General features: G+C 46.3%; 1 protein-coding gene across 6 annotated transcripts in view; it reads right to left on the reverse strand.

Annotated features, from left to right (window-relative positions):
• Pax8 (paired box 8) overlaps positions 1-25,078 on the reverse strand; it is a 55,362-nt gene extending 30,284 nt beyond the window's left edge. For all 6 annotated transcript variants that reach the window (XM_063230024.1, XM_023562995.2, XM_063230023.1 and 3 more), the window contains exons 1-2: positions 24,970-25,078; positions 24,529-24,629 (exon numbers count right to left, since the gene is read on the reverse strand). In XM_063230024.1, coding sequence (XP_063086094.1) covers positions 24,529-24,553 — 25 coding nt within the window. In that variant the 5' untranslated portion in view covers positions 24,554-24,629; positions 24,970-25,078. The remainder of the gene's footprint in view (positions 1-24,528; positions 24,630-24,969) is intronic.
• Between the last annotated feature and the right edge of the window lie 1,729 nt (positions 25,079-26,807).

A 26,807-nucleotide genomic window follows, 5' to 3' on the forward strand; every position in this document is an offset into this window, starting at 1 on the left:
TAGAGGCAACACTAGTGCCCTACAGCTTCATCTCATGCCTCCTTCCACTGCATTCATTCTCTGTCACTGGCCTCTTGCACATCCTTGGAACTGTGGAAGGGGTCCCCTGCCTTTGGGCCTTTGCACATGCTCTTCACTCCACCTGGACCTCTTGTCTCCTCTTCTTTCCAGTAGAGTTCAGTGCTAAATTGTGTTATCAGGTGCCTTTATTTTATCCTACAAAGTGGGTTGGTGCTCTGTTTAGATATTCTCATAATAGCCTTAACTTTTTTTATAGCATTCATCAAAACAGCATCAAATATGACTGTCATTGGAGAAATTTGGTTAAAAAATGAGAGAAATAAAGAGTTTAATTGTCAAGGGAAAGTGGGGGGCAGCTGAAGATTATATGTATGCACAATGACTGTCCTCTCCCACTAGACTGAAAGCTCCATGAGAGCAGGAATGCTTCTATTTTGTTCAATATTAGGCTATAGAAGGTGCTCAATAAATATATTCCACATGAATTAAACAGTGGTCTTTGTCCTTGCATTTTCCCCATACAGAATATTCATAAGGCCATATTGTTCATGCATCCATTCATCCACTCAACATATATGTTACATGTCCGCCATGTGCCAAGCACTTTGGTAGAACTGGTTTTATAGAATTGCCCCTATTTTCATGGAGTTTCTGGTTCACTGATAGGTAGTTTAGGGTAGATGTATTGTATATTTAAAGGACAAATTAATGAATAACTTCTACCTGAGATAAGGGCTAAGAAGGATACAACCAGGAGCAGAGTTAAAGAATAATGGAGATGTGAGATGAAGTGAGTTCAAGGCCATCAAGGCATTTCACTCAAAGCCACACATAATCTGAGTAGAAGGTGAGTAGAATTCTACTAGTCACCCACACTCATTGCTCTCCCTCCAACTTTCCATCTGTATTCTTTTGCTATGCAGCCAGGAAATAACATATCCAAACCCAAGCCTGGCTATGTCCCTCTCGTGTTTAAAGAACTTTCTGAGGATGGCACCATTTTTGTCCTGGTAAAATCCAAGCTACTAAATCTGGGGGACAAAACCCACAATGACCTGACTCTGGTTTTGCTCTCTGCCTCCTTTTTTACCTATCTAAACCTGAACCAAATGTCATGGCAACACAAAATTGCTTGCTGTTGTCTCGGAGCACTGGACTTCTGCCCTGGGTCCTTGTTCATGTTTGTGTACTGGTTGTCTCCTGCAGCACAGATGGTTGCCCTTTGGGGCATAGCATGGCTTCTTTATCTCTGAAACCCCAATATCTAGTGTAATTCTTGGTGCACAGAAGATACCCAGTGAATGCTGATTGAATTTGTTATTGGAAAGGAAGGAAGAAGGGAGGAGAGCAGGGAAGGAAGGAAAGAAGGAAGGAAGGAAGGAAGGAAGGAAGGAAGGAAGGAAGGAAGGAAGGCAGACAAAGGAGGAAGAAGGCAGATCTGTAACAAGTTTGATGAAACACATTTTTTGCTAAAACAGGGTTCTGCTTCCTCCAGAGACATTTTAGACATGAGTTGCTTAAAGGAGTTCAAAGTATCATAGTGCGGGAAAAGAGAGGTTTGCCTTGTTCTGGAAGCAGCCAGGAAATGAATGCAGAGCCTCCTTGTTGTTGCCTACATAAAACCCTTGGTGTCAGCATCCATTGTGTGAATATGCATAGAGGCATGAGGGTTGACGTGGTGGCATGTTCCCCATGAACACTCTATGAGTTAAGTGTTATTGTCACTACTTTAGACCACTGGGGAAACTCTCACTAACATGGGTTTTTAAATGCTGAGCTAAGGAGACTTCTTCTTCCAACTGTAGCTGTAGAGGCTCTGGAGCATGATGGGAGTGATCCACACAGAGTCTGCTCTCATGGGTTCACAGTCTGTTGGAAATATTTCAGCTACATCCAGGGAAGAAACCAGGAAAGACAGTTCAAGCTAGGGAGGACAGTGAGTTGGCAGTGAAAGCTTCTCTTCCAGAGAACTCAGACTTCACATTTGAGAAGTTTCTGACTCAAGATTATGGGGAATGCTGCCCCTTTAAGTCTGCCATGATCCAGTATATAGGAAAGGAAGTGGTTCCTGGTTCTCATTACTGAAGAGCTTAGCACACGATCACTCCTGCGATTTTCTTTCCTTAGACTTCTGGTATAGATATGCATCAGTCAGGCTGCAGTCATAAAACAGAAACATACTGCTAGGAAATTCAACAGAGGAAATTCAACAGAGGAAATTCAACAAGGAATTATTGGGTGTGGGAGAAAGATCAAAACACAAAGAAGGAAAAGAAATAACTCAGATGCAATCTGAGTGCCCCATCAAAAATCTACAATGTGGAATGTTCTAGAACCTGAAACTGTTTGAGCATTAACAAGATGCCACAAATGAAAAATTCCATACCAGGCCTGTGTGGTGGGTGGCAGATAAAACATGGGTCATTAGGAATATTATGCAAAGTTACCTTCAGGTTGTGTGTATGTGGTGTCTATGAAACATAAGTAAGTATCATGTTTAAAATTAGCTTCCCTCCACAAGGTAGCACATTATGTATATTCAGCTGGTCTAAAATCTAATAAAGTCTGAAATCAAAAACAGTTCCGGTCCCAAGCATTTTAAAAAAGGAGTACACAATTTGTGATAGATGCAGGAAGCAGCCACTGTCCCTAGTACTGGAGAAAGCAAAGAGAAGGGCTCGAGGGATCAGAACCTAGAGTCTTGCAGGAATGGACCTGGGGCTTGGCTCTTCCCTTGGAAGGTTGTTCTGAGCCATCAAAGCACAAGAACCACTTGGAAAAAGAAAGTGCCTCTACCATCCTCCATCCTTCTACTGCCTGCCAGGTGGCCCTGTTATCAGTCCTTCACAGGAGCTTAAACTGATAGGCAGCTTTCAAATCTGCCTTCCTGCACTGATACATGGGTGAGGCTCATATATTCATTTATTTTCATTCTCTGAAACTGTTTGGGTAGAGATTAGGAAACCTCTGCTTCCCCTCTAATTTATGATCTTGGAATGAACCTTACCTCCCTCTGCATCTCCTCCTAGGCATGCTGTTCTACATCACCGCATCCACCTTGACCACCACTCCTTCCATAACACACAAGGAGACCAAAATACATGTGTTTTTGCTGTCTTGGTGGCTATGGAAGATTTTTTTCTGTACTAGTTTGAGGTTAATTTTTCATATCTTAGCAAGAGACACAGCTCCCCCATCCCATCTGCCCCTCTTCTTGCCTGGATTGTATTCTATTGTCAGTCATCCTTTAAAAATTCTTAGTGATGAGAGAAGGCTTGGTTCAGAATGCCTTGAGGGGCAGGAAATAAAGTCAGCTTCTCTCTTCCCCTCCTGGCGCGCATGACTAGGTGGTTATTTATTGACTTGTGGTGTTCTTGTTGATGCTTCTCCTGGTTTTTGGGTTCTGTCCTGCCAGGCCCTCCATGCTCTTTAAAGAACCAGGAGGATCAATTCCAATTTCCTATAATCTGAAGTTTTGGCACATCTACAAGGGTCTCCTAGAATTTTGGAGGTTCTTTCTTTGAATCAGCCTACAGTGTGGCTTCAATGTGAGGACTTGGCATTGTCCCTTAATCCTCAGATGGGAGAGAGGGCTAGGTAGACAGAGGGAGGGGATGAAAGATGGATAGAGTTTCCTTTCAGATCAGACAAAGGAAGGAAGGACTTTTTCCTGTCTTCAGCCTGTCTCCTCAGATAGTCAATATTTAGGAACAGTCATCACATACAGCACCATGTGATGTGCCAAGCCAAGCACTGTAAATCCATCTTTCCATTTAACCCTGTTGACAGCCCACTGGGGCAGGAAGTGCATCACCCCATCTTACAGGTAAGAGAGGAGCAGTGATGGTGTGTGTGTAATTTGCCCGAGGATACCTTCTTACAAAGGGCAGAGCTGTGTCCTGAAGATGAGGACCCTCTAACACTCAAATGAGGGCTCTGAACCACATGTGTCCTTCCCATCCTCTTCCTGCCACCATGGGAAGCAGCCTATTATCCAGGGATGGCAGGTGCATGAACATGCCCTGGTACCACCTGCCAAGCATGGGTACTTTCTAAAACCTACCTCAAAATCCTCCTCAGGTTTTCATCTCACTGGGGCCTCATTTTTCCTTTTGTGATTTTCCTCAACCAGAGAATAATCCTACTACTGTTGTAATCTTTTGTATTTCCCCCTACTCTTTCAAGGGAGTTCATTCTCCCTTCATTCTCTTTGTTTACATCCATCTCTATCTTTCTCCTTTCCAGTCTCCTCTGCTCTGGGTTTTTATTCCTCTGTCCCCAGTCTTTCGTTTGCTTAGCTTTCTTTTATTTCCACCCCATGCTGACTTCCCCCTCCCTACTGTCACCAGCTCTCAGCCCCTTTTCTGCTCCTATCCCTTTCTGTCAATGATGGCAGACCTCTCCCTGCCCCCTCTCCCCTGCCCATTCACCCCAAGTCCTCCCTGAGCCCCCTTTCTCTGCATAATCTTTATTGTCTGCATGACTGCTCAGGTTCCTCATCCCATCTTCCCCTCAAAGGCATTTGCAGCTTGGCTGTTATTCTTGTATTAGCACTGAACCCATTAAAGCTAATTTGTTTGCCCTAATCTCCATTTATTTTTCCCTAGTTGATATTAGATTTCCCTTTCTATTGCTCCAGCATGATTTTCTCTTTGTCTTCCTAATGGTCTACCCTCCTCTCTCTTCCTCTATTAATCTGGTTGGCTTCACTCTGTGCTTTTCAAGCTTTCTTTGCCTTCCCCCAGCCTCTAGATTAACCCTGTCACCTCCTTCCCTGGAAGGATCCCCTCATGTGTGGACTTTTAAGAATGGAACTGCTGCAAATGTCAACATCTCTCTAGATTCCTCGCTCATCCTGAGGCCCAAAGTTTTCCAGAAGCTAGACAGGAAGCCTTGGCCCAAGGGGGTGAAGGGGCTGGCAGGCTGTGGAACACACAGGCCATTCCCACCCTCAACATCATCACACCCAAGAGTCCCCAGGGTAGGGGGACCTTTGGGGCTCTCAGCAAGATTTTGGGAGAGCTTTGTCAGCTTTCTTTAAGCCTGTGAATTCTATCTGTAGGTCAAAGAGAAAAAGGGCTAATTTCTCCCCATCATTGAGACTCATACTGTCCCCCAAGCAGAAGGTTCACTCACTCCCCTTCCAGAGGAGGGGAGGCCTCTCAATGGATGTGGTTTTGGTGTGGCTAATCCACCCCCTGCACTCAGGCTTTTGGGCATCTGAGCAAAGTAGTATGCTAGGACCATATAATAGGAACTTTCTCTCTCTGCTGACATCCTGCCTTGGCCCTCTGTCTAAGTCTCAATATTCAAGCCTTGCCTGAATGCTGAGACCCTGGAAGGCAAGTGCGCTCAGACTCACCTTGCACGGAGCAGAGCACTGCTTCCAGCCCATCTGCACTCCACATGGCAGTCACCCAAGGAGTTCCAAGTTCTGGAACTTTCTACTTCAGTCAGTTCAACCAGGCTTTTGGCAGGGTGTCCTGGAATCTGCCTTTTTAAGGTTCAGCCAGTGATTACACAGAGTTTATATCTACTCAGTAGATGTCAATAACTATGTATTGAAAAGTTAATGAGTTGATTGAGCATGGGCTTCCTGTTGGGGTTCTTGGAGGGTTACTAGAGGTCATTTTTTGGCTCCTCTCACCATGCTTCCTTGGAAGCCTTGGACTCCAGTGTCACACATCAGGGCCGGGGGAGGACCCTCTGGGCTGCACAGCCAGGACCAGAGCTTTGCATTTGCGGGGAGGCACAGGTGCTGAGCGCACACTCTGACACTCCAGACTTGCGCATGAACTGCCTTGCTGCTCCTGTGCTCCCCTCGATTCCCCTGGGGTCAGAGGCCTGTGGCTATGAATGCTGTATTTTAACAAATGAGTTGATATTAAAGCACTTTTCAGTTCATTAGATTTCAATTCAGTGAGCACCCACTTTCTGACTAATAACATTTCAGGAGGGGTGTATGTGGCAAGGCAGCTTCTGAGTAGAAGGCAGTCCTCGCCCTTGAGAAACTTACAAGTTAATTACAAGTTAATAACCTTTGATGGGTTGTAGAACCTTTAGATTTTTCACTCCATTCATGTGCACTATCTCCTTTCCACAAGCAGCCTTGTGGAATGCCAAGGAAGGTTATGTATAACTCGTGTGTGTGTGTGTGTGTGTGTGTGTGTGTGTGCACATCTGGTAGGGATAGGTAGGTCTATGGTAAATAATCCAGGTCCCTAAGCTGCTAGATTCTAGAGATCACAGTTACAATGTTAAAAATATGGGTTTAGGAGGCACTGATTTAAAAAGAGGTGAATGAAGAAGGAAGTAGAGAGGTGGCTAGAAGAATCCCTGGAAGGGACTTAGAAACATGAAAGCAGAGAGAGAGAGAGGGAGTGGAGAGTGAACTGTGGAGAGGGAGAAAGGGAGAGCAAGAGAGGGTATGGAAGGAAACAACCATAGTTGGGGTAACTGAAGACTTAGAGCCCAGAGGAAGGATAGTCTTAAATATAACAAGGTCACATAGAGAAAAGAGGACTCTTCCTTCACCTGGAGAGTTGAATTTATTGACATCTAACTTTCTCTGTAACTCCCAGGATTCTCTGCTTCTGAGCCCCTAAGATAAAATATGATTGACTGGCTCAGGGAGGAGTAAAGAGTGGACTGAAGCCTGAATCAGAAGGTGTGTGTGTGTGTTTTTGTGTGTGTGTGTGTGTGTGTGTGTGTGTGTGTGTTCATCTGTACCTGTCTCTGTATGTGTAAGATCTGAAAGCCTTGAGCCTGGGCAAGAGAAGGACCTGGCCATCCTGAGGAGTAAAACTGGTAGGAATAAGTGGAATAAATGAAGAAGAACCACATTTCTGAGCGCAACATACGAAGCAAATCTGTGACAAAGCTGCACATCTGTGATTTTCACACTTGTAGAGAACTGCTTTCCCAGAGCCTGGCATAGGGGTTTATCTATTCTAAAGCCATACTCACTGCTGCAGAAGGAAATAGGAGGGGACTGAAGGGGACAGATGCTGGCTGCATCTATGAAGAAAATCAGGTGTCCCGGGTGCCTTGTGCTCTGAGACCTGTAACAGTGCAGACCTCTACCTTAGTTTCTGTCGAACAGATGATCCTGCCAAGCCTAACACTGGCAACTCTGGGACTGCTCAGGAATAGTGGCCAAAAGCCCCCTGGAAGTGGAACAGAGAACTCTTTGTGGTCTTTGAGTAGATTCCCCATGAGCAGACTCCTGGGGTGTCCCTGAGGCCGCTGGAAGATGAGAGAAACCATACGGTGGACTGGTGGACTCTGTGAGACGCTGCATGCCCTGCATGGTAAAAGAGAAGGCTCTAGTCAAACTGACACTTGAGAGGAACATGTTCAGTATCTACACAGGAAACTTCTAAGAGTGTCCCAAATAGGAAGGGGAGATCATCTAGCTAATGTCACAGACTCATCATCTGGCAAAGCCAGGACAATTCTTATATCTTCTCACCTAGATCTCTTCCTGTTCTCTCTATTACCTCCAGAGACCCTTAGGGAGCTTAGCACAATCTTGGCAGAATGGAGGAAAAGACAACAGGGATTGGGCATGATTTATCCTGAACCAAGGTACACTCTGAAAGATTATGGGTTTTCTTATCAGCTCGATTTGCTTGTCATTTTTATCTTCTGAGTGCTGAGCCCAGACTCGAGGCTCTCATTTGGTGGTTCTGGTTTGGGAGGGCAACAGGAAAGATCTTGGAAGACAAGTGTTGGTTTCTCCTCTTCTCCTTGTCAATTGCACATGAGGGTTTCTGTAATTGGTGTCACTAGGACCCAAGGCAGTTGGGCATTAGGTCAGGGGTGCAGATGGGCTGTGTTAGGCCAAAGACGTGTAACCTTCAGATTATTATCAGTTGAATTTTATTTGCCTCAAACTCATATTGCATTAAAGTTCTAACCACCTAATATATCAGAATAAGACCTGACATGGAAACAACATTTTTGCAGATGATTACATTAAGATGAGATCATGAGGATGGACCCTAATCCAAAATGATCAAGCCACTGTAAAAAGAAGAAATAATCCACCAGAGATTGACAAGAGAACACCATGTAAAGATTGAAGCTGTGCCCCAAGCCAAGCAGCACCCAAAATTGACAGCACACTACTGGAAGCCAGGCAAGGAAAAAATTCCTACCCACAGCTACCAGAAGCAGCCACCACTGCTGACACCTTCATTTGATACTTCTGGCTTTCAGAACTGTAAGAGAGTAAGTTTCTACTGTTTAAGCTACTCTGCCTGTGATACTTTTTCACAGTAGCCCTAGAAAACCAATATGTAGATCTACAGAGGTTTTAACCTTCCGTTGGATGCAGCAGGTATGAGAAAGCCCTGTGGGCTGCTCTCCTGGGATATTTAGGGACCCTGCTACCATCCTCCAAGTGAGTCTCTACTATCATAGGTTCTATTAGGAATGCAGAGAAAAAAGCTTTCTTGCATCTGACCCTGAATAAGTCACCTTCTTTTCTTGATATCACTTTGTTTCTTACTGAACCTCATCTTCTTTCTTTATCCATCCCTCATGTAGCAAAATAATAATAACAATAACAGTAATAAATGGAAGAGCATTAGTAGATTAGCACAACAAAGCATCCAGGCAATTGTTATTTACACCCTGTTGGGCTAGGCTGGCCTAGGCTGCCAGGACCTCTGAGTTTCTCCTCTTTTTGGGAACTTTTCAATCCTGGATCCAGTCTAAATGATGGCTATTCATTCACTTAACATTTGCAGCCCTTTCAAACCACTGTCAAGGGAATGACTCTTAAAGTTTTTTCAAATCACCAAACATCTGTTGGACTCTGGTTGCATCAGGGATATGTTTTCACAACTGTAGAAGGGAGGATGGGGCTAACATTGTGAATCCCATTTATAGGTAAAAGTGTCATCTCGTATGAGTAGGTGGATTGTGAAAAATCAGGAGCAGACCTGAGATTATATACAAGTCCCATCAGCTCCTGCCCACAACCAGAGGGGAAGGCTCTGGAAGAAGGTGGCACATCGATGGACAAAAGCTGTGTGCCCAGTGGGTCAGGGTAAGAAGCTTCACATGGACAGGCCTCTGGTGAGCAACTCTAGGTCAAATGCTGATAATTTTAGTTCATTTTGTGTTGCTCTAACAAAACACTTGAAAGTGGATGTTTAATAAGGAAATGAGGTTTATTTCGGCTCGTGGTTTTGGAGGCATAAAAGGCCAAGCTCAGACAGCCACATGATAAAGCACATCGGGATGGCCTCATGATGTCACACATGATATCAGCTGGCTGGAATGCATGTGGGAGAGGCCAAACACATGAGGTGGCTTCAGTTTCTAACCATCCACTCTCATGGTAACTAGTCCAGTACTGCAGGAACTAACTCACTCCTGTGATGGGGTTGGTGGAACTTCCATGATCTAGTTACCTCCTTCTAGGCTCTGTCTCACACAGGTTCTACAAACGCGCACTGTAGTGACACTGGAGACAAACTGTCCAGCACCTGAACCTCTGGGAACAAACCACATCCAAACCATAGCACTGATCACAAAAGAATTCCTGAGAGCTTATGAAAGATACATATTCCCAGGAAGCCATTTACTAACAGACCTCAGGAACTTCTGAAGCATCTCTAGATTAGAGACTAGGTGAGAAACACATCTCTAAAACTAAGAAAATGAAGGAAGGAAAGAAACAAGGGAGGAAGGAAAGAAGAAAGGAAGGAAATGAAGGAGGGGCATAGGGACAAAGAGGGAGGAGAAAAGATTCTTTCTTTTAAAAATATGTGTTAAGCATCAAGTATAGTATATGTCTACCATATGCCAGACATCATTAGGAATTTTAGCATCAGCCTATAAGGATTATAAGAATCATGTAATCTTTGATCCTCATAGAGGCTCACATCCTAAATCTAACCAACCACTCTGCCAAGCCAACACCCATGTCCATCAGATGGCTCCCATGTCTGCCTGTGTTTGCATCTCCCAGTGGCCACTTCTGCCCAGTTTGGTTCCCCTGCATTTGATCTTGTGTGCTAGAAGCTATCCCCAGGCTTAGGAATATATCCCAGAGGGGCAGTTGTAGCCTTCATGACTGCATCTGGTCCTTTGAAGGGTTATATCCTCTATTTCCTCAGTCCCTTAGTTGTCATTTGTTGCAAACAAAATAGAAGAGGAATTATGGCAATGTCATTGGAAAGAATCAGGTATGCTTCACAGTGGGAAAACTTGTACAAAACCCAAACATACAAATTAGGTTAACTAGTAAAGCAATTAAACATGTTACTAGAGAAAGAGATGAAAATCACCCCATACAGGTGATTTGTGGAGTCCTCAGTCCATGTAGGATTAGTCTAAGTCCTGAGGGTATGGTGAGGTCTGTAAGACTTCTTCCTTTAGCCTATCTTTGAGGCAGGAAGACATTGGAAGAAGCTAAGTGACAAGCTTAACTTGTTCATAACAGGTACTGAGTGTCAGGAGAGAAGAACCAAGCAGGTGTGGTGGGAAGTCAGATAGGACAATAACTAAAAGTTGAAGGTATCTGACAAGGTCTTGTTAAAAGATGTGGAATTGGAGCAGAGACGCATTGAGGACATGAGAGCTGGGATGGTGTTTCAGGCAGCTGGTATTGAATGGGCACAAGTCCAGAGGTGGGAATGTACATGGTATGTTTTGAAAACAATGACTAGTTGGCTGGAACATGGGTTTGAATACAGAAATAGTGGAAAGTAGAATCAGTAATGGGGGGATAGAGTCTTCTCTGATTATACTCCAGTCATTGATCCCAAAAGGCTTGTTAATGATTGTATTAAAAGGAAGTGCAAGCAGGAGTTTAAGATTATTTTGGAAAATTACCAGGCTAAGTTTCGTGGGAACAGGGCCAGGAGAGGAGAGAAATCAGAACATTTTGATAATGTGACTAGTACGACTATCATAGATTACTGCCACAGCTGTTCCACTTAATCAAAACACCACAAAGCCCAAAGGGGACAAAGTCAGGAGGTAGGTATTCTGGTACGAGCTGAAAAGGATATACAAAGTGCCAACCATATTGGCAAGAGATAGGCCAGAGTAAGATGGAAGTTTTATGCACGAGTCAGTATGATGCCCTAAAACAGACTTTCTGATGGTGAACTGGAAGTAATGCCACAGCCTGGCGTCTTTTGTCAAGTCTTCCCACAAGTAGTCCATATCCTGCCTGCCTTTCCATTGCTGTCTCCTATACTTAGGGAAACAGCAAATGCTTTTAGGATTCCCATCTCTTAAATGGCGCTGATCCTTCTTTGAACTATTTGTGGTATCCTACACACACACCTTGTATCATCCTACCAGGTCACAGCCTGGTATGCCTCTCTCCCACCAGACTAGCACTTTGTATCTGCTGGACCGAAGCCTCCTTTTTTCTCTTTGACTAGAAGGGAGATTTGAAACAGAGTCTAGTTGGCTGTTTTCTCACTTGAATGTTAGCAGGAAGGTGGAGGTGAGCAGTCATGAGTTGTATAAAACCAAAGGATAACCGCACATTTGCCACACAGCAGGGCTTGGTGGGCATTTCCTTATTGCTCATCAGAGCAATTTGGAGTTAGAACTTGAGACTTGTGTGGCCTGGGATGTATGACTGATTGAAGGTATTTCATAAGAACTGGGGGTTTCTTAGCATGCTAAGATCAGAGTGAGAAATCTGTATGATATGCCTCTGGGCACAGAAGAAGCAAGGCAGGAAGGCTAAGGAGCCAGAGTGAAGAGGCATAAATACTTCTATAGGAGACTATCTGGCACAGGGCGCAAGCTAAGCAAGATAAATTGGCCTGAGGAAAGGAAAGAGGCTCCTCAGAGGAGGGTGGCAAGCTGGGAACTGGAGCCTTCTCAGAAAGGGATCAAGAAGTCCATGCAATTGAGGAGACAAAAGAAACTGCTGTAGGTGACTGGAATGGAAAGTTCAGGGTTAGAAAGATCTTCAGAGGACATCTTAAAGTGGGGCATCAGGGATCCAGGTCTGCTCCAACGAGCTGGGAAGACAAAGGAGCAACATACACAAGGTGCAATGAGCGGGTAGTAAAATGCCTGGGCAGCTGAGTAAAGGAAGATCCTGCCTCAGTCACCCACCTTTTCTTTGGTGTCCTTACTCTGCTAGAAAGCAGCTGAGTTCCTTAAATGACCAACACCCATAGGGCTGGAGAGAAGGGGGTGGTGTTGTTAGGAAAAGTACAGGTGAGTGAAGGAATCCTGGGCATGTCTTCTGGTGGTCAGGGGCATGCAGTCTCATCATTTCACATAAATGGGGAGCTAGGGTCACTACATGGACATCAGATGAATCCAGCCTCAAGTCAACATCAGCTATTCTGACACTTATGAGAACACAGGGTACCTGGAAGATCGCAGTGTTCCGCAAAGAACACCATAAAACAGCAAATTTGACACAGAAAAACTGATCCCATGCTACTATATCAGATCCTAACGCCTAAGGAAAAGATGAGGTAGTGTCCCTTTAATAGGAAAATGCATACCTGAAACTTGATACTTTATCACAAATTATGTTTTCCTGCTACTGTTTTATGTTTATTATATCATTAAGCACCTCTGCTCACCCTGCAAACAAGCACTGTTTGAAGGATCATCGATCTATAAAGTTATATGAATATTGGTTGATCAAATGTTCAAAGTATTCACAATGACGGCACATTGCTCACAAGAACTCTAAATGTGTCCAGGTGGCTGCTGGATAAGCTTGCTGCTGCGTGTCTAGCAGGCTGTTGTTGGCTTTCATGTTTTCTATTCAGGTTTTTTTTTTTTTTTCCACAAAGTCCTCACATTAAATTCTATTCAGTTTTTAATGATCAGAGGCATGTGTGAGCTGGGATGTAGCTGTTCATTAGGCTGTGGAGCAAAAGCTGTGGGACCCTGGGGTACAGAGCAGTTGCTTGAGAGCTTTGAGTGAGGGGCTGTGACAAAGCCCTCAGCCACCTGCCCTCCATGCTTCATACTCAGTGACCAAGAGATCAGATCTGGAAAGGTGAGTCTTGCTGATGTTGTCATTGTCCACTTGGTATTTCTGTCCTGACCTATGAAGAGCCACCAGGAGCTCCAGAAACTCAAGGATGCTAGGGGCCGACATTGGGAAATGATTGACTGTCCACAAGGCCTCATGTGAAAACAAGAATGATGAGCCCAAAGGGCTCTCTTGTCTTGTAACTTCAGCAAGAACTTGGAAGAACACAGCTAGATATCAATGTTCCTCTACTGAGACCTGAAACCTTAGATTACAAGAACAAGGAGGTCACAGGTCAGTTGCTTTATGCCTAAATGGATCCCCAACACAGAACACATTGCCTGGATAACTTGGACCCCATTTTCCCTACCATGTCATTTCCTTCCTAGCAATTGTGAATTCAAGAAGGACTCACTCCTATCATTTTGTAGAAGAGTCGGTCTGGTTCTCTGAGAGCAGGGGGCTTCTCTGGTTGCCTTTCTTTTTTCTTGTCACCCATAGACTTAGGATACCATTCAACGTGCACACATATATTTTGTGCAGAATATTTATGTCTGTGAGAGAGTACTATATATATGCGTGCATGCATACGTGTGGGAGTACCTTTGGTGCATGAATTGGTGTGTGTATCTTATATGCGGGACCAGAGTGAAGACAGCCAGGTATCCAAGGTTACAAAATTTAAGGAAGCACACACTTTCAGGGTTGTCCCTGCCATTGCATGAGGCTTAGCTGGAAAGCCTCCTTAAATTTTGTACCTTGAGAGCCTTTGCTCCTCTCTCTGGTCTCAAGCTTGCTGTATGTAGCTGTGTATCTGTGTATGTTTGAGTGTGCATATTATCTATATATGTGTATGTTGTACATGGGTATGTGAATGTATGTGCATATGTCTGTCTGTGTATCTTATGGCAGTTTTCATTGTGTTTTCCAGTCCTTGTCAGCAGGTGAGGGAGGCCCCTTCTCATTCTCTTTGGGTCCTTTTTGCAGGACCTCACTATATGCTTGCCACATTGCCAGGTGCCACAGAGGCATGGAGAGGACTCTGGCTTGAGGATTCTCTGCTCTGTGACAAGGGTTGTGAGTCTTGGGGTAGGGTATATCTTTCTGGGCTCAGTTTCCTACAAATAGACACAACCTCAACACATTTCATAGCACCCTCCAAGGCAGGACCATGGGGAAAACTCCAGGCCACACAGGTATCAGGGTTGAACAGGGAGTCTGACCCTAAAGACTCATCTCTTAAACATTCCTTGTTATCCTCCTCCAAAGGAGAAGGATAAGTTCTCTTGCCCTAAGATGAGTACCATCTTTGTGGGAAAGATTGAAAAATACAGAAGAAGAAGAAGAAGAAGAGGAAGAAGGAGAAGGAAAAGGAGAAGGAGAAGGAGGCGGAGGAGGAGGAGAAGGAGGAGGAGATGAAAAGAAGGAGATGAAGAAGAAAGAAGAAGAAGAAGAAGAAGAAGAAGAAGAAGAAGAAGAAGAAGAAGAAGAAGAAGAAGAAGAAGAAGAAAAGAAGAAGAAGAAGAAAAGAAGAAGAAGAAGAAGAAAAGGAGAAGAAGGAGAAGAAGAAGAGGAAGAAAGAAGGAAGGAAGGAAGAAGGAGGAGGAAGGAGAAGAAGGAGAGGAAGAAGAAGAAGGAGGAGGAGGAGGAAGAGGAGGAGGAGGAGAAGGAGGAGGAGGAGGAGAAGAAGAAGAAGAAGAAGAAGAAGAAGAAGAAGAAGAAGAAGAAGAAGAAGAAGAAGAAGAAGAAGAAGAAGAAACAGCTTGTAAACTATAGGACAGTGTGCACAATGTTGTTTACACTACTTGGTACAGAGAGTGACTTTCAGGAAGCTGGAGATGTTTAGCAGCGTGGGCAGGGGCACAAAGTGCTCCTGGGCCCCAGATTTCCCCAGGCAATGGAAATTTTTCAGCTACTAGGGCCCAGCCAGGCCCTAAGGAAAGGAGAATCTCAGGACAACATTGGTGTTACTATCAAAGCGGGTGGTAGATCTAGAGAGGGAAAGTCCTACAAAGTTTGCTAACCCATGGAGGCACAGGATTAAGCACTGAAAGTGTCCAGTGAGTCTTTCCATTTGGTATGAGCTGCTAGGTCTCCAGGGTCTTGGCATCTATACCTCTGCCATGTTTTGTCTAGAGCTGGCCAGTTGCCCTGAGACAGAGCCCTGGTGTGGACTGTCATGGAGTCAGCTGATCCTACACAGGGCGCCTTTCAGTGAGCCTGTGCAGGACCAGTGCTCCAAGGGTCAACCTGAATCCAGAGGCTAAAAGATGTTTATTTGTTATCAGTGATGACATGGTTGTGCTGGGGTGGTTGTTCAAGACAAATGACCCTTGGAGCTCCCTAGTGCTACTGCCAACCCGCTTCTCAGTGTTCTGTCCTTGTTTTGTCTTTGAATTGTTTTATCTGATGATCCCCCCCACCCTGGTTCTGTGATTTGACCTCTTGAAAGCAAACTACAAGGCCCCTGCTGCCTGCCTAGAAGGTGCCTGTCACTTCATTTCATGACAGAAACCCCATTATCTACCTCAACTACCATGGTCACCAATGCAACAGCTACTGGTGCAGTGCCCTACACAGAATGCCTGGCACTCCAGGAGGATTTGTTCAGTTGAACTCAACCACTGACTCTCAGATTCCTGCTGCTTCCTAGCTTAACTCTGGTACTGTTTCCCACCCTGATGCTCTCCCTGTTCCTGGGAATCTCACGCTTCCTCCTCATTCCTACCTCAAATTCACAGCCAGGTGTTCTACTGCCACCCTTTGCACTGTGATGCTGCTTAATCATAAATCTCAGTGTTGGAAAAAAATGCAGAACAGAGCTCCAGGCAAATGCTGGTGCTCAGCTCCTCACTTTTAAATGTCAAGTGAGGGTTGTTAGCATGCAACAGCTGGGTCACTATTACACAAGGTGGGAAAGTACACGTCAGGGTAACTGGGGGAAGAAGGGAAAGAGAAGAGAGAAGAAAGAGCAAACTTAGCGGCTTTTCATTCTCTTTAAAACAACAACAAAAAATAGGTTTGTGGTGATTAAAAGCAAGGTCCCAAGACAAGTACTTCTGGGGCCCTGTCTGAGTTGCATACGCAGCATAGCTGCACACCCACGTGAGTGCATTTTCACCTTCAGACTCATTCCACCAAGTCCCTAGAATGTTCTGAATTCCAATGTGAAGTCCATTTTATCCAAAGCCAGCAGAGGTTTTCTGGTAAGATGAAATAAAAGAAACCCTTTTCTTGGTGGGGCTACAAATAGCTGACAGTGGCCCAGCGGTCTTGGCCAGCATTTTCCATGTTTTCTTTTAATCTAGCCTCACCACTTCTGGGTCAGGGGCCTATTAATTTGTCCACATGGATTATTAATCTTGCCTAGATGTAGATGGAGCTGTTTCAGCACTGACTTTGAAGTTCCCCACTTGGTGTTTCACGGGAAAAGCTCAGACAACAGAATTTTTGGAACTATGCCTCAGACACTCCCTTCCCTGGTGATCATTCCTGTATGGTAAAGGGAAAAAAATGTCTTCAGCAGTCACTCTGTAGCAGCTGAGGGCACTCGTTTTATTGAGGTTACTTCCTAGAAACCATACAACATCTGTATTTCATACAGATAAAGAAATCAAGGACAGAGGGACAACTGTGACTTGTGTAAGATCACACAGGGAGAAAACAGCAAGGTCTGGGTCAAGAATAAAGCCTCCAGGGCTTTATCCCCTCCCGCTGCTGCAGAACAGGGGCTCTGATGGCGACAAGCCTGTGGTGGCCCCAGCTTCACAGTGATTTTCAGAAGTCCCTCACCCTCTTGACACTTCTTGCCCCTGAGCTGATCCCAGGAATAATAGTTCTGCTGTTCTCCTGGAGTCGCTGAAGAATAAAAAATGCAACACACACAGAAGGCCCTGGGTGTGTGCAAACACACAGTCCACACAGCGACAGCAGATTAAGCCATTTCCTACCAGATGCCTCCTGCAGTCCACTCTTGGACCTCTCAGCTGTGCTGACCTGACAGTGACAATGTGTTCCAGTGGATTAATTAGCACTAACTACCCCGGTCACTCCAGGGCCATTAGGAAAACAAGTGAAAAAGAAAACTAGTGCTCATTGTGGCCAAACACAAGAGGAAGAAAGGAAAATGTCTTAAAAAGGGAAAAAAGCAATGCCTTTTTTTCCTTGTCTCTCTCTTTTACATCTTAACCCAAAGACCAGTTTTCATCTGAGAAACACAACCAGCTCAGCAGTGAGGAAGCTGCTCTTCACACGTAAAAGGGAAAAAAGTGAAAACATTGAAATGAAATGTCATTCAAGCTAAGGCAACAAACTAAACCTCTGAAGGAGTAGAGGCTTCACTCTTGAGCCCCTGAGGGAGAGGGACCCCAGGAACAAACCTAACCTTGGCAAAGGCCATTCAATAACTCTACCACTACTCTTGGCTGTGCCACCAGGGGACTGGGCAGCCAGTGGTTCCTGGCACAATGGGCAGATCTTTCTGGTAACTCTGCAGCTACTTCCATCACAGTCACTCACTCATCGGTTCCCGAAATGGATCCAGCATAGAGGCTGAGTATGGCTTTGAGGTGTGGAGGGAAGGAACCAGGATTCCAACAGACTTGATCTCTTGAGGTACTCAAGGGTGGCTGCTTTTTCTGATGCATGTGAAGACGCGATGATCTTGAGAAGGTGTTGAAAGAAAGGAATCCTGCTTCCCTAGTAAAAGAAGCCTTTCCTAATGGTCAATCACCTCCTTCCTCTTCAGAGTATTTCCAAGAAGGGAGATTGAGACAGTGCTGCTTGCTTGCCCCATTTCACTAATGGGAAAATTAAGAACAATGCTGAGAAGGATTTATGTTAACTACCTGCTGGTGAGGTGGAATCAGTGATAAGAAAAATGAGCCAATAGAAAGCTCTGAATGCTACCTTTGCACCTTCTTACCAAGAGTTCTGGCTGTGTTTCTACTGAGGTTGCAAGTGGGGTCCCCCCTGCTGCTGTGCAGAGCTCTGATGAGCTGGACTCCAGGTTGGTGTGAACCCGTGGAAAGGGAATTAGGCAGATCATCCTCTCTGAGTACTAGTTTGCTTCTCTAGAAAATGTCAACAGCGGTACCTGCCTGGCTGAGTTGTGACAATTAAATGAGATGATGACTATGCCTTCTCTCAGCCCAATGCCACACCTGTAACAGTCCTCAGAGATGCGAATCGCAGCTTCCTCTTATTGAAAGATCCTTAAGTTCACAGTTTACTCAGCTCTTGTAGAACAATTCTCTTTCTTTGGACATAAAAGTAGCATTAGCAGGGCAGGTCATAGTGTAAGACTCCTGAGCTCCCAAAACACCTCTTATAATGTGTGACTGTAGGGGGAGCCTCAAGAATAAACACAGAAAAAGAATTTAGATATCTCTAAGAGACCCTTAAACTTCTGTCTCCTTAATCATAGACATGCCTCAATAAAGCGATGCTGGTTTCTATCCAAATCCATGTCTGGGGAAGGACCAGCCTCAGTGAGATGAATCACTGGTTCAAAATAAAAATCATTCCATGAAGATTTTTCTGGCCAGTAGTTTACATAAGTTTCACCATGTCCTCATTTGACCAAGAGAGGGTTCTGGAGAGGCTTTTGGCAACTCAAATGGAACAGTTAGACTAACTCTGGACATGAGAAAATAATCCTCAACCCTCAAGGATCTACTGAAAAGCATCACTACTACAGATAAATAAAAAAGAGTGGAAATCTCAGTCCAAGGCACCCTGATTCAGTGCTGGGGTGGCTCAGTATCCCTGACTGTGGGCTGAGTGAACTGGCCTGGGGGAAATGGAGCTTTCAAACCGGGCGACCCCTGATTCTTTCTCCAAGAGAGAACCATTTCCTAGCACCCGTACCAGAACAATCATTGCATGTGCTTCCTAGGCAGGGTGTCTTTTAGCCTCCTCCCTGAATGAACTTGGGTTAAGGTGCTACAGTACGGAAAAGAAATCATTCCTTTGAAGAACAGTGAGTGTGGGACACTTCCTCCTCTCTTAGAGGGTGTTTTGCATCCTTAAAGGTTTGTATACCTCTCACTAAAACAAAAGCAGAAATATTCTTCAGTCATTCCCTGCCTTTCCCCCTTGAAAATCATCCTCATCCCCCCATTCAACAAACCAGTTTCTTTTATCTTTTGACTCCTTCTCTATTCAGAACCATAGAGCTCAAAGTTTCTCAGTTCAGCTGAGAACTCCCCACCTCTTGGATTGATAAATAGAGCAGCTTTAAAATGCTTAGAACTGAAAGCAGACCAACTGTGGCGAGAGAAAGTAAACACATCTATGCACCAGTCAACCCTAGAGCTTCTCACTGAGGTTACAAACTGTAATTCCAGCCTGATCCAAAGAGGATGCTCCAGCAGGCTAGGGCGACCAGAATCACAGAGCTGCCTTCTCTGCCTCAGTTCACCAGCTGTGCCTCAGAGGAGTTAGGATATCTGGGTGTCTTTGGAGCCTGGGTTTGGATGTTCCTAAGCACAGCAGATCCTGCCAGTTTCACATTTGAAAATGTATCAAAAGAATAGGAAGGGCTGGAGATTTAGCTCAGCGGCATAAGCACCTGCCTTGCAAGCAGGCAGTCCTGAGTTCGATCCCCGGTACCGATAAAAAGGAAAAAGACAAAAAAAGAAAAAAAAAGAATAGGGACTAGCTTCATCCTTTTCTTTTTTTTCCAGTAAGAGTTGTTTCCCTTATGCCCCAGTTCTCTATGTGCAGGTGAAACTTACCAGTGAGAGAACTGGGATTTTTCACAAAATAGATTTTGATAATGCCATAATTTAACATGAACAGTTGGGGAACTTTTCTTATGGAGAATATATACTTTGCACCTTCCTCTCCCCACCATACACAAATTGTTTTTATGAGAACCAATTAATAAATGCTAATTCATTCAGGCATATCTCCACTAAATTACTGTTTTATTTAATTGCAAGGGAATTTTCCATTACTAAACTCTCCCTTGCTGATTTGTTTTTGCATTATTTATATATTTTTTGTTTCACTAATAGTGGGCTTGGTATGTGATATTATCTGCTGTTTGTATGTCTTAGATTTCTTTTTCATTTTAAATATTTCCTCATTCTTGCAGATCCATGTAATCTGGAAGAAACAGCATTAAGAGCAGACAAGATTTTATACATAATTGACTGAAAAAGGTCTGGACTGAAATTAATCTGACAGGTGCACATATCATGTGATTGTATTTCTCCCGTGTGTGCACACACATGTGTGTCTGTCCACTTTGGGTTAATGTGGGACTGTTTTCTTATGTCTGTAATTCATAGGTCTTTCTATGAAAAGGCTGGGTATATACCACGGGCGATGAAGATTGCAGGGACTTTCATAATAAAATAAAAGTAATAGCACTTGAATTACAATACGTTGTCCAAGCATAATGAGTGATTTCTTGTTTCCTTTTCATAGACTCTCACATCAAAACTTTGATGATCAAATACTTGTACCAGCAGGTTCCCAAAGATTCTGCCTTTTTTTAATGTGCAAAAGAAAAAAATGGGATTTCTTTTCAGGGATGGCTTAGGGTAGAGAGTTTGCGTTCCAGAGAATGTGTTTTGAAAACAGCAATTCAATTTTCCTATATTAGATGGCAAAAGTTCCACACATCTGGCTACTTTCTTTTCTGAAATGAGTGCTTTCATTTTATTCTCCTAGAAACTTTCCCCTTTTCTCCCTTTCTCCATTGTTTCCTTTTCATTATCTTTTTCTCTTTATCCTGTATTTTCTCTCACACAGTAAAATATTCTGGGGGATGTAAATGATTAAACTGTTTACTCCAAGGTTTAGGAATGAGAACGCTTGTTACCGTAAGTGAGGTTTCACCTTTATACCCAATCTCCATCAATAATTACAGAACGAGGAGGACCACTAGTAATTCTTTCTTATAATTAGCTCTTACAAGAAATGATTTCATTTATTCGGAGTGCACTGAGTCTTACTGATTTTACTGTTCACAAAAATTAACTACAAAGTGGAGAAACCTCCTCTGATATGAAGTTGGTAGATAAAGGACTTGTGGACATACATATATATATAAAACATGAGAAAAAGCACACCCATAAAATGTGTACCTTATGGAAATTAGAGATTGGAAGCAGTGAAGAGGAAGTTCTGACATTATATTAGATGCTCTCCTTTGAACTAAAATGTCTCTTAATAATTAAAATTCCATGAGATTGATTTTTATTCTGTTTCCTATACTTCCTTTGTCCTCCTCAGCAAAATTACATAAAGTCTTTTTGGGTGTAGACCAGTAAAATTAATTAACTTTCCTCCTACTCTCCCCCAAAAGTCCCAAATAAATGCTCCCAATAGACATCAAAAAGTGTCAATTAGAAATAATTACTTCTTATCAATCAGTGGGGCAATTAAAGTGACAAAACTTGAAAAGATACTTATCTTAAAACTAATTCACAAGGTAGCTAAATTATCTCCTAATTAACTTGCATAGAGCAGGGTGGGAGGAGAAAGCATCCTGAAACAAAGATGAATTGAGGAACCCCGATACCTCTTTATGTGCTCCCAGCCTGCTCCTCACAGAGACCTTATTTTTAATCCAAGAAACTGGGAAGAAACTAGATCTTTCCCAACGCAGGTATCCCTCTTCCCTCGCGATCTAAAACCAACGGTAAGGAAAGACCTTTGGATTTCAGGCTGAGCAGTTTAGAGGCGCTCGGTTCCCCTTGATCTTATTTTTCATTTTACCCCATATTCTATGGCTGCTTTACCGTCTTCAACATGCGGCCGGACTGGGGGGCGGGTAGGTCGCCACAAGTTATTTATGTAACTTTTAACGAAATCCTTCATTTTACAAAGTCCCTCCCTCACGGATGTAGCACTATTCCATGGGCATGTTCGCGTGCTGTTTGTTCTTTCTCACGCATCTTTGAACATTTTTTTTTAAAGATTTTTGCTGTGGAGGATTTTGTTCCCCGGTGCAACAAAAATCCCGGTGGATTTTTACGCAAACGCTCAGCCCATCCCTGCATCAGAGTAATTCCGTTCGCACCAGTCCTTCAGAGTAAAAGTGTGGGAGAGAAGATACTAAGATCTCACTGCAAAGCAAGGTTAGCCAGGGTTGAGCCGCAGTGGCCAGGGCAGCGGAGGTTGCGCAGGAAACTTTCCCGGGCCGACTCAGGTGATCAGAAAAGAGTGCGTGAGCTTTGCCTCGCTGGCGCGAAAACCCAAATCCTGAGGTTCGTTCCGAGGAAACTTACATGGGAGAAATCCCCAAATACAGAACTCAGAAATGGAGTTACCTGGGGGACACTGGGAAGCCACTAAGGCCGGAGAAAATGAGTTTTAAAAGGCAAAGCTGTCAGCTTATGAATTTAGCCCTAAAGGTAGGCGAGAGTGTTCAGTAAACTGACCAAAAGACATAGGGTCCTGGTTCAGGTTTTTTGTTGCTGCTGTTGTGGTGGTTGCTTTTTTAGAGAAAAGCCTCAGGGAAAAACAAACAGAAATAAACAAACAAAAAACCCAGACCGATTTGAGCCGGGAGAGGTGTTTTGAGCAATTTCCTTTTTCTTCCTTTTTCTGTTTAGCATTAAATTAAACTAAGGGAGAAAGTTCCCTTCCTCCTTCCTCGTGGCTGCTTTATTTGTTCTGGGGCGGGGGTGGGAGAGATCTCTTTGGCTTCCCTAGACAGAAAAATACCAGGCGGGGCCAGGGGCAGATGGCACCCTCTTCAAACCCAAGGGCATCTGCACTTGAGCTACTGGAAAGCCGGGTATCAACATCTGGGAGTGTTGATTAAAGGTAAAGTAAAAGTAAACGGTGCCTTTTGTCTTTCCTTAATACCCGTTTATTCTGATGAGTGCCTCTGGAATGAAAACATGGAGCGAAATAATTAATAATATTAATAAGCCAGCCCGAGAGCCTGTAACAGACTTCGTTTTTGGGGGAGCGGCGGTCGGAGGAAAAGAATCCCTCGCAGGGTAATAAATTCAAGGTCCCAGAGCACCCACTCCTCCAGTCATTGCCCGAAGAGGCAGCGGAACATGGGGTGAGGGGCACCCCCAACCTCAGATCCGAGTTGAAGTGTCCAGAACATCTAAGGCCCCACGCGTTGGTCCTCGGGAACCCTTCTCATCCCGGGGTGTGGGCGGCGCCCAGTATTGTACCCCGATTCCGCTGAAGGCTAGGGGGCCCAAGCCGTGTCCTGGCCTTAGAAAGTGGCCTAGGAGAGAGCGCGGCTGCCCGGGAGCGACCGTTCATGGTGCCCGGCAGGTCTGCCTGGTTCCCGGCCTCGCCAAACTCGCGACACCGGGGGTGACCTAAGGCTGCCCAGAGCTTGCAGGAGGTGGCCGGGGCCTTTGAGCCCCACTTTTGGAGGGCACCCAGGGTCGAGGAGGGGGCATCCTGCTGAGTCCACCCCCCCCCCAAGCCATGAAAAATCTTTCCGCGCCCGGGGGGCCCCAGTCAGGGCTCCTCCCGGGGAGACTCGGGCCTCGGACCCCTCAAACCCCGCGGACCCCTCGGATCCCTGGGACCCGGGTTGCACTACCCGGCCCGGCCCCGCGCTCTCTCGGCTAAATAGAGATCTCAGAGGCGCGGCGCGCCCTGCCCGACCCTCCTTATGATAACAAATGTCCCGTTTGCCGAGCGGGACTTCATATTCGAGGAGAATTCATCTGAAATATTGATTTCCTCTCACTTCGCCGGCCCAGATCGATCGCGATGCGCCCTGGCCCCACAAATCGCCTTCCCCGCGGCCCGCCCGGCTCCATCCATCACCGCAGCTACCGGCCGGGCCGCGCTCCCGCGGGCGCCCGCACTGCCCGCGCGCCCGGGCGGCTGCGCCCACCGCGGCCCCAGCCCGGACCCCACCAGACCGGCCCGGCCCGGACAGGCGAGACCAGGAGCTCTGGCGCGGTCGAGGGCCCTGGGCCCAAGTGCAGGAGCGGAGGGGGTTCGGGTCCTCCGGAGGCTGAGTCTTGGCCAGCGGGCGCCCCGAGAGCGGCTCCCCGCCTGCCCCATGCCCGGCAAGGAAGAGTCCAGGAGCAGAGCGCCAGGGCGAGCCCCTGGCCCAGGCCCGGGACCGCAGTCTCCTCTCCCTGTGACCTGAGAGATGTGAGAGGCGACAGGGCAGGGAGACGGGGCTTAGAGGTCGGGGCAGGAGCCCTGTGACTGGGTCCAGCACCTGCGCGGCCCAGGCCTGCGAGAGCGCTCGGTGTCCAAGGCCAAGCCAGGCGCTCGTAGGGGACCAAAGGACAGCACTTGGGACCCCATAGAGGACCCCTCACCGCTCTGTGTGGTCCGCAGAAACCGAGGCCTGGGGAGGGCGGCTCAGCAGGGCCCAGGGCGACCTGGGATCAGCTAGGCGGACTCAGGGGACAACCGGGCACCCAGCTGCGTCGCCACACAGGGTGGGTCCCGCAAACCTCGAGCGTCAGCTGCGGAGTTCCAACGACTAGAGCATGCACAGACGCAAGGCGGCGCGGGGGCTTGGAGCTCGGGGTCCTGGCTACACCGCCGCAGCTGCAACCGCAGGTCCTTACCGGATCTGATGGAGTTGTGAGGCATCGCCGGGTAGTCGCTCGCAGCTTTCGGAACACTGGAGCTTCCTGACGCAGGTGCTAGCTGTGCCGGCGCCGCTGTTCTGAGGATAAGGGACCAGGGGAAGGAAGGGGCATGAGCTTCGAAGTCCTCAGACCGAGGTCTCCTCCGCAGGCCCTGTATCCTTTGCCTATGATATTTTAGGTGAAAAGGGAGCCAACCTCAGCTTGGCTTAGTCAGTATGCCTGTCCGAAGGATTAGGGGGTCTGGGGAGCCAGGAGGAACCGCCAAACTCCAGCTATCCAGGGTAACTGTCCCCTCCACTGCCCCAGCTTTATCCCATTAAACTTGGCAGGGACAAGGCTGCCAGTCTTGCTCAGAACCTCTCCTTTCTCTCATCCTCATTCTCTCCCAGTCACCTCCCTGCTGCCCCGGTGGCTTACCTGGCCGGCTGGCCGCAGGCCCTCACCGCCTGCGTCCACCTGCCCACCACGGTGCCCAGGTCCCGATGTCTCTCCTGGTTCTGAAGTTTGTTCCCATCCACCCAGCATTGCCGACTGGTTTTATCCCGCTAAGGCCCTGAGAGATGGGTCTGGCGAGGCTCGCAGGCCTCGGATTGGCTGGCTGGGTGCAGGGGGGTGCGGGAAGGGGAGGATTTTGCAAGGGGGATATGGCTGAGTGGACTCAGGAGTTAGAAACATTCGCTGGAGCTTCTGTTTGCAGCGGAGGGAAGAGAGGGTAGCAGCTGAGCCCTAACACAGCAGGCCTGGGAATACTGCAGGAGTGGGAGATGGAGGCCTCAGGGCCTAAGGATAGGGTCGCTGATCACCAGGATGAGAGACTTGGTGTCCACTGTGACACCCCGCAGCCCTCCTCTGCCCTCTGCTCTGCTCACCTGGAAGTACTCTTCTCTTTTAAGGAGGGGACTTTTGCTTTGGTTCTTGGTTCTTTCTTAGAAGTCACAGGGCTTAGGGCTGCAGGCATGATGGTCCCAGGACCCAGGCTGGTGGGAATCTCTTCCAGGCAGACTCTTGAACATCCTGAAGCCATTCCCTCTGGGCCACTTAGGATCCACATCCACACTCTATAAGGGTAAGGAAAGTGGTCACCACGCTCCCAGGTCCCCAGGACTCCTCTGTCCTCCCAATGCATGCACAGCCACCTGTGCTCTATGTTGCTCCTTGAAGATTTTGAACTCAAGAGAAGAATTTGGGGAGAAAAGAGCAGTAAAAGCCTAGATTTCACCTCATTCTGGAAAGATCTTAGAAAGGGACAAGACTGGATGACCTTTGGCCTTGCTTGCAAGAATCACCAACCTGTGAAGTTCTTGGTGTGGATAAGAAGTGGGGTCCCTTGGATGGGAAGAGCAGGCCCTTAGTGGTAGTAAAAGTCACCTCCTTCTTTCATAGCTCCTTTTTCTGGGTACAGGAAATCAGGACACAGGGAAGACTGTGGGAGAGTCATACCCACAGTCAGTGCGGCAGGGACTGGATGCTCCCTCAGGCTCAGGCCATATCTCTGGACTGTCAGGGCTCACAGCTGGGAGGACAGCCCTGTGGGCCTGGAGAAGGCCAGGCTGCCTTGAGGGGTTGCTGGGTGGTGGGGAGGAGGCCAGGAAGCACAGGTGCGGAGGAAACTGAGATATTTAAAGGGATGCAGGCATGCACCCGGTATCTGTGTGAAAACTCACAACTTGTCCTAATGAAAAACAAAGATTCAGTACCTCTTCCCACCCAATCTTTCTCATCTATCAATTTAGGAGAAATTCGTCATTTTGTGAGAAGATAGAAATGTGTCCCTAAGCAAATGTTCCAGGTGTGTCAAGGGGTCTAAATGAAAGTTTCCAGTGCTGCATTGTTTTAAGTGTTTCTACAAAGTTGTTGTTTAAAATTGATCTGTGGGTTTTAGAGGTCCGCATCCTCAATGTCTCCAGTCAGACTCCCTGAAGTAGAAGGTCAGAGGGTGTGAGGATGGAAGTAGAGCTTGGCATAGGTCCCATGGGTTCCATAGGCCACGTGGCCACCAGGGCCTTACTGACATGTCAGGGAGCAGGTCAAGGGCCGAGGCCACAGCAGAGATGCCCATTTTGCACCAAGCTCCCTCCCACCGGGCAGGCAGTGCTTCACCACGAGTCTGACAAGCTCTTACCCTAAGGAAGCCTAATATCCTGAGGCCTACCCAAGTCAGGGTTCTGAGAGATGCCAATAGTCAGAGAAACTCATGCATCCAGTCTCGCCAGTGTTTTTTAACTGACTAACAGATGTTCTGTCTTCCTTTGCTT

This window comes from Cavia porcellus, unplaced genomic scaffold (genome assembly GCF_034190915.1).
Source record: "Cavia porcellus strain 051 isolate PalLab524CR breed Dunkin Hartley unplaced genomic scaffold, mCavPor4.1 scaffold_18, whole genome shotgun sequence".
NCBI lineage: Eukaryota > Metazoa > Chordata > Mammalia > Rodentia > Caviidae > Cavia > Cavia porcellus.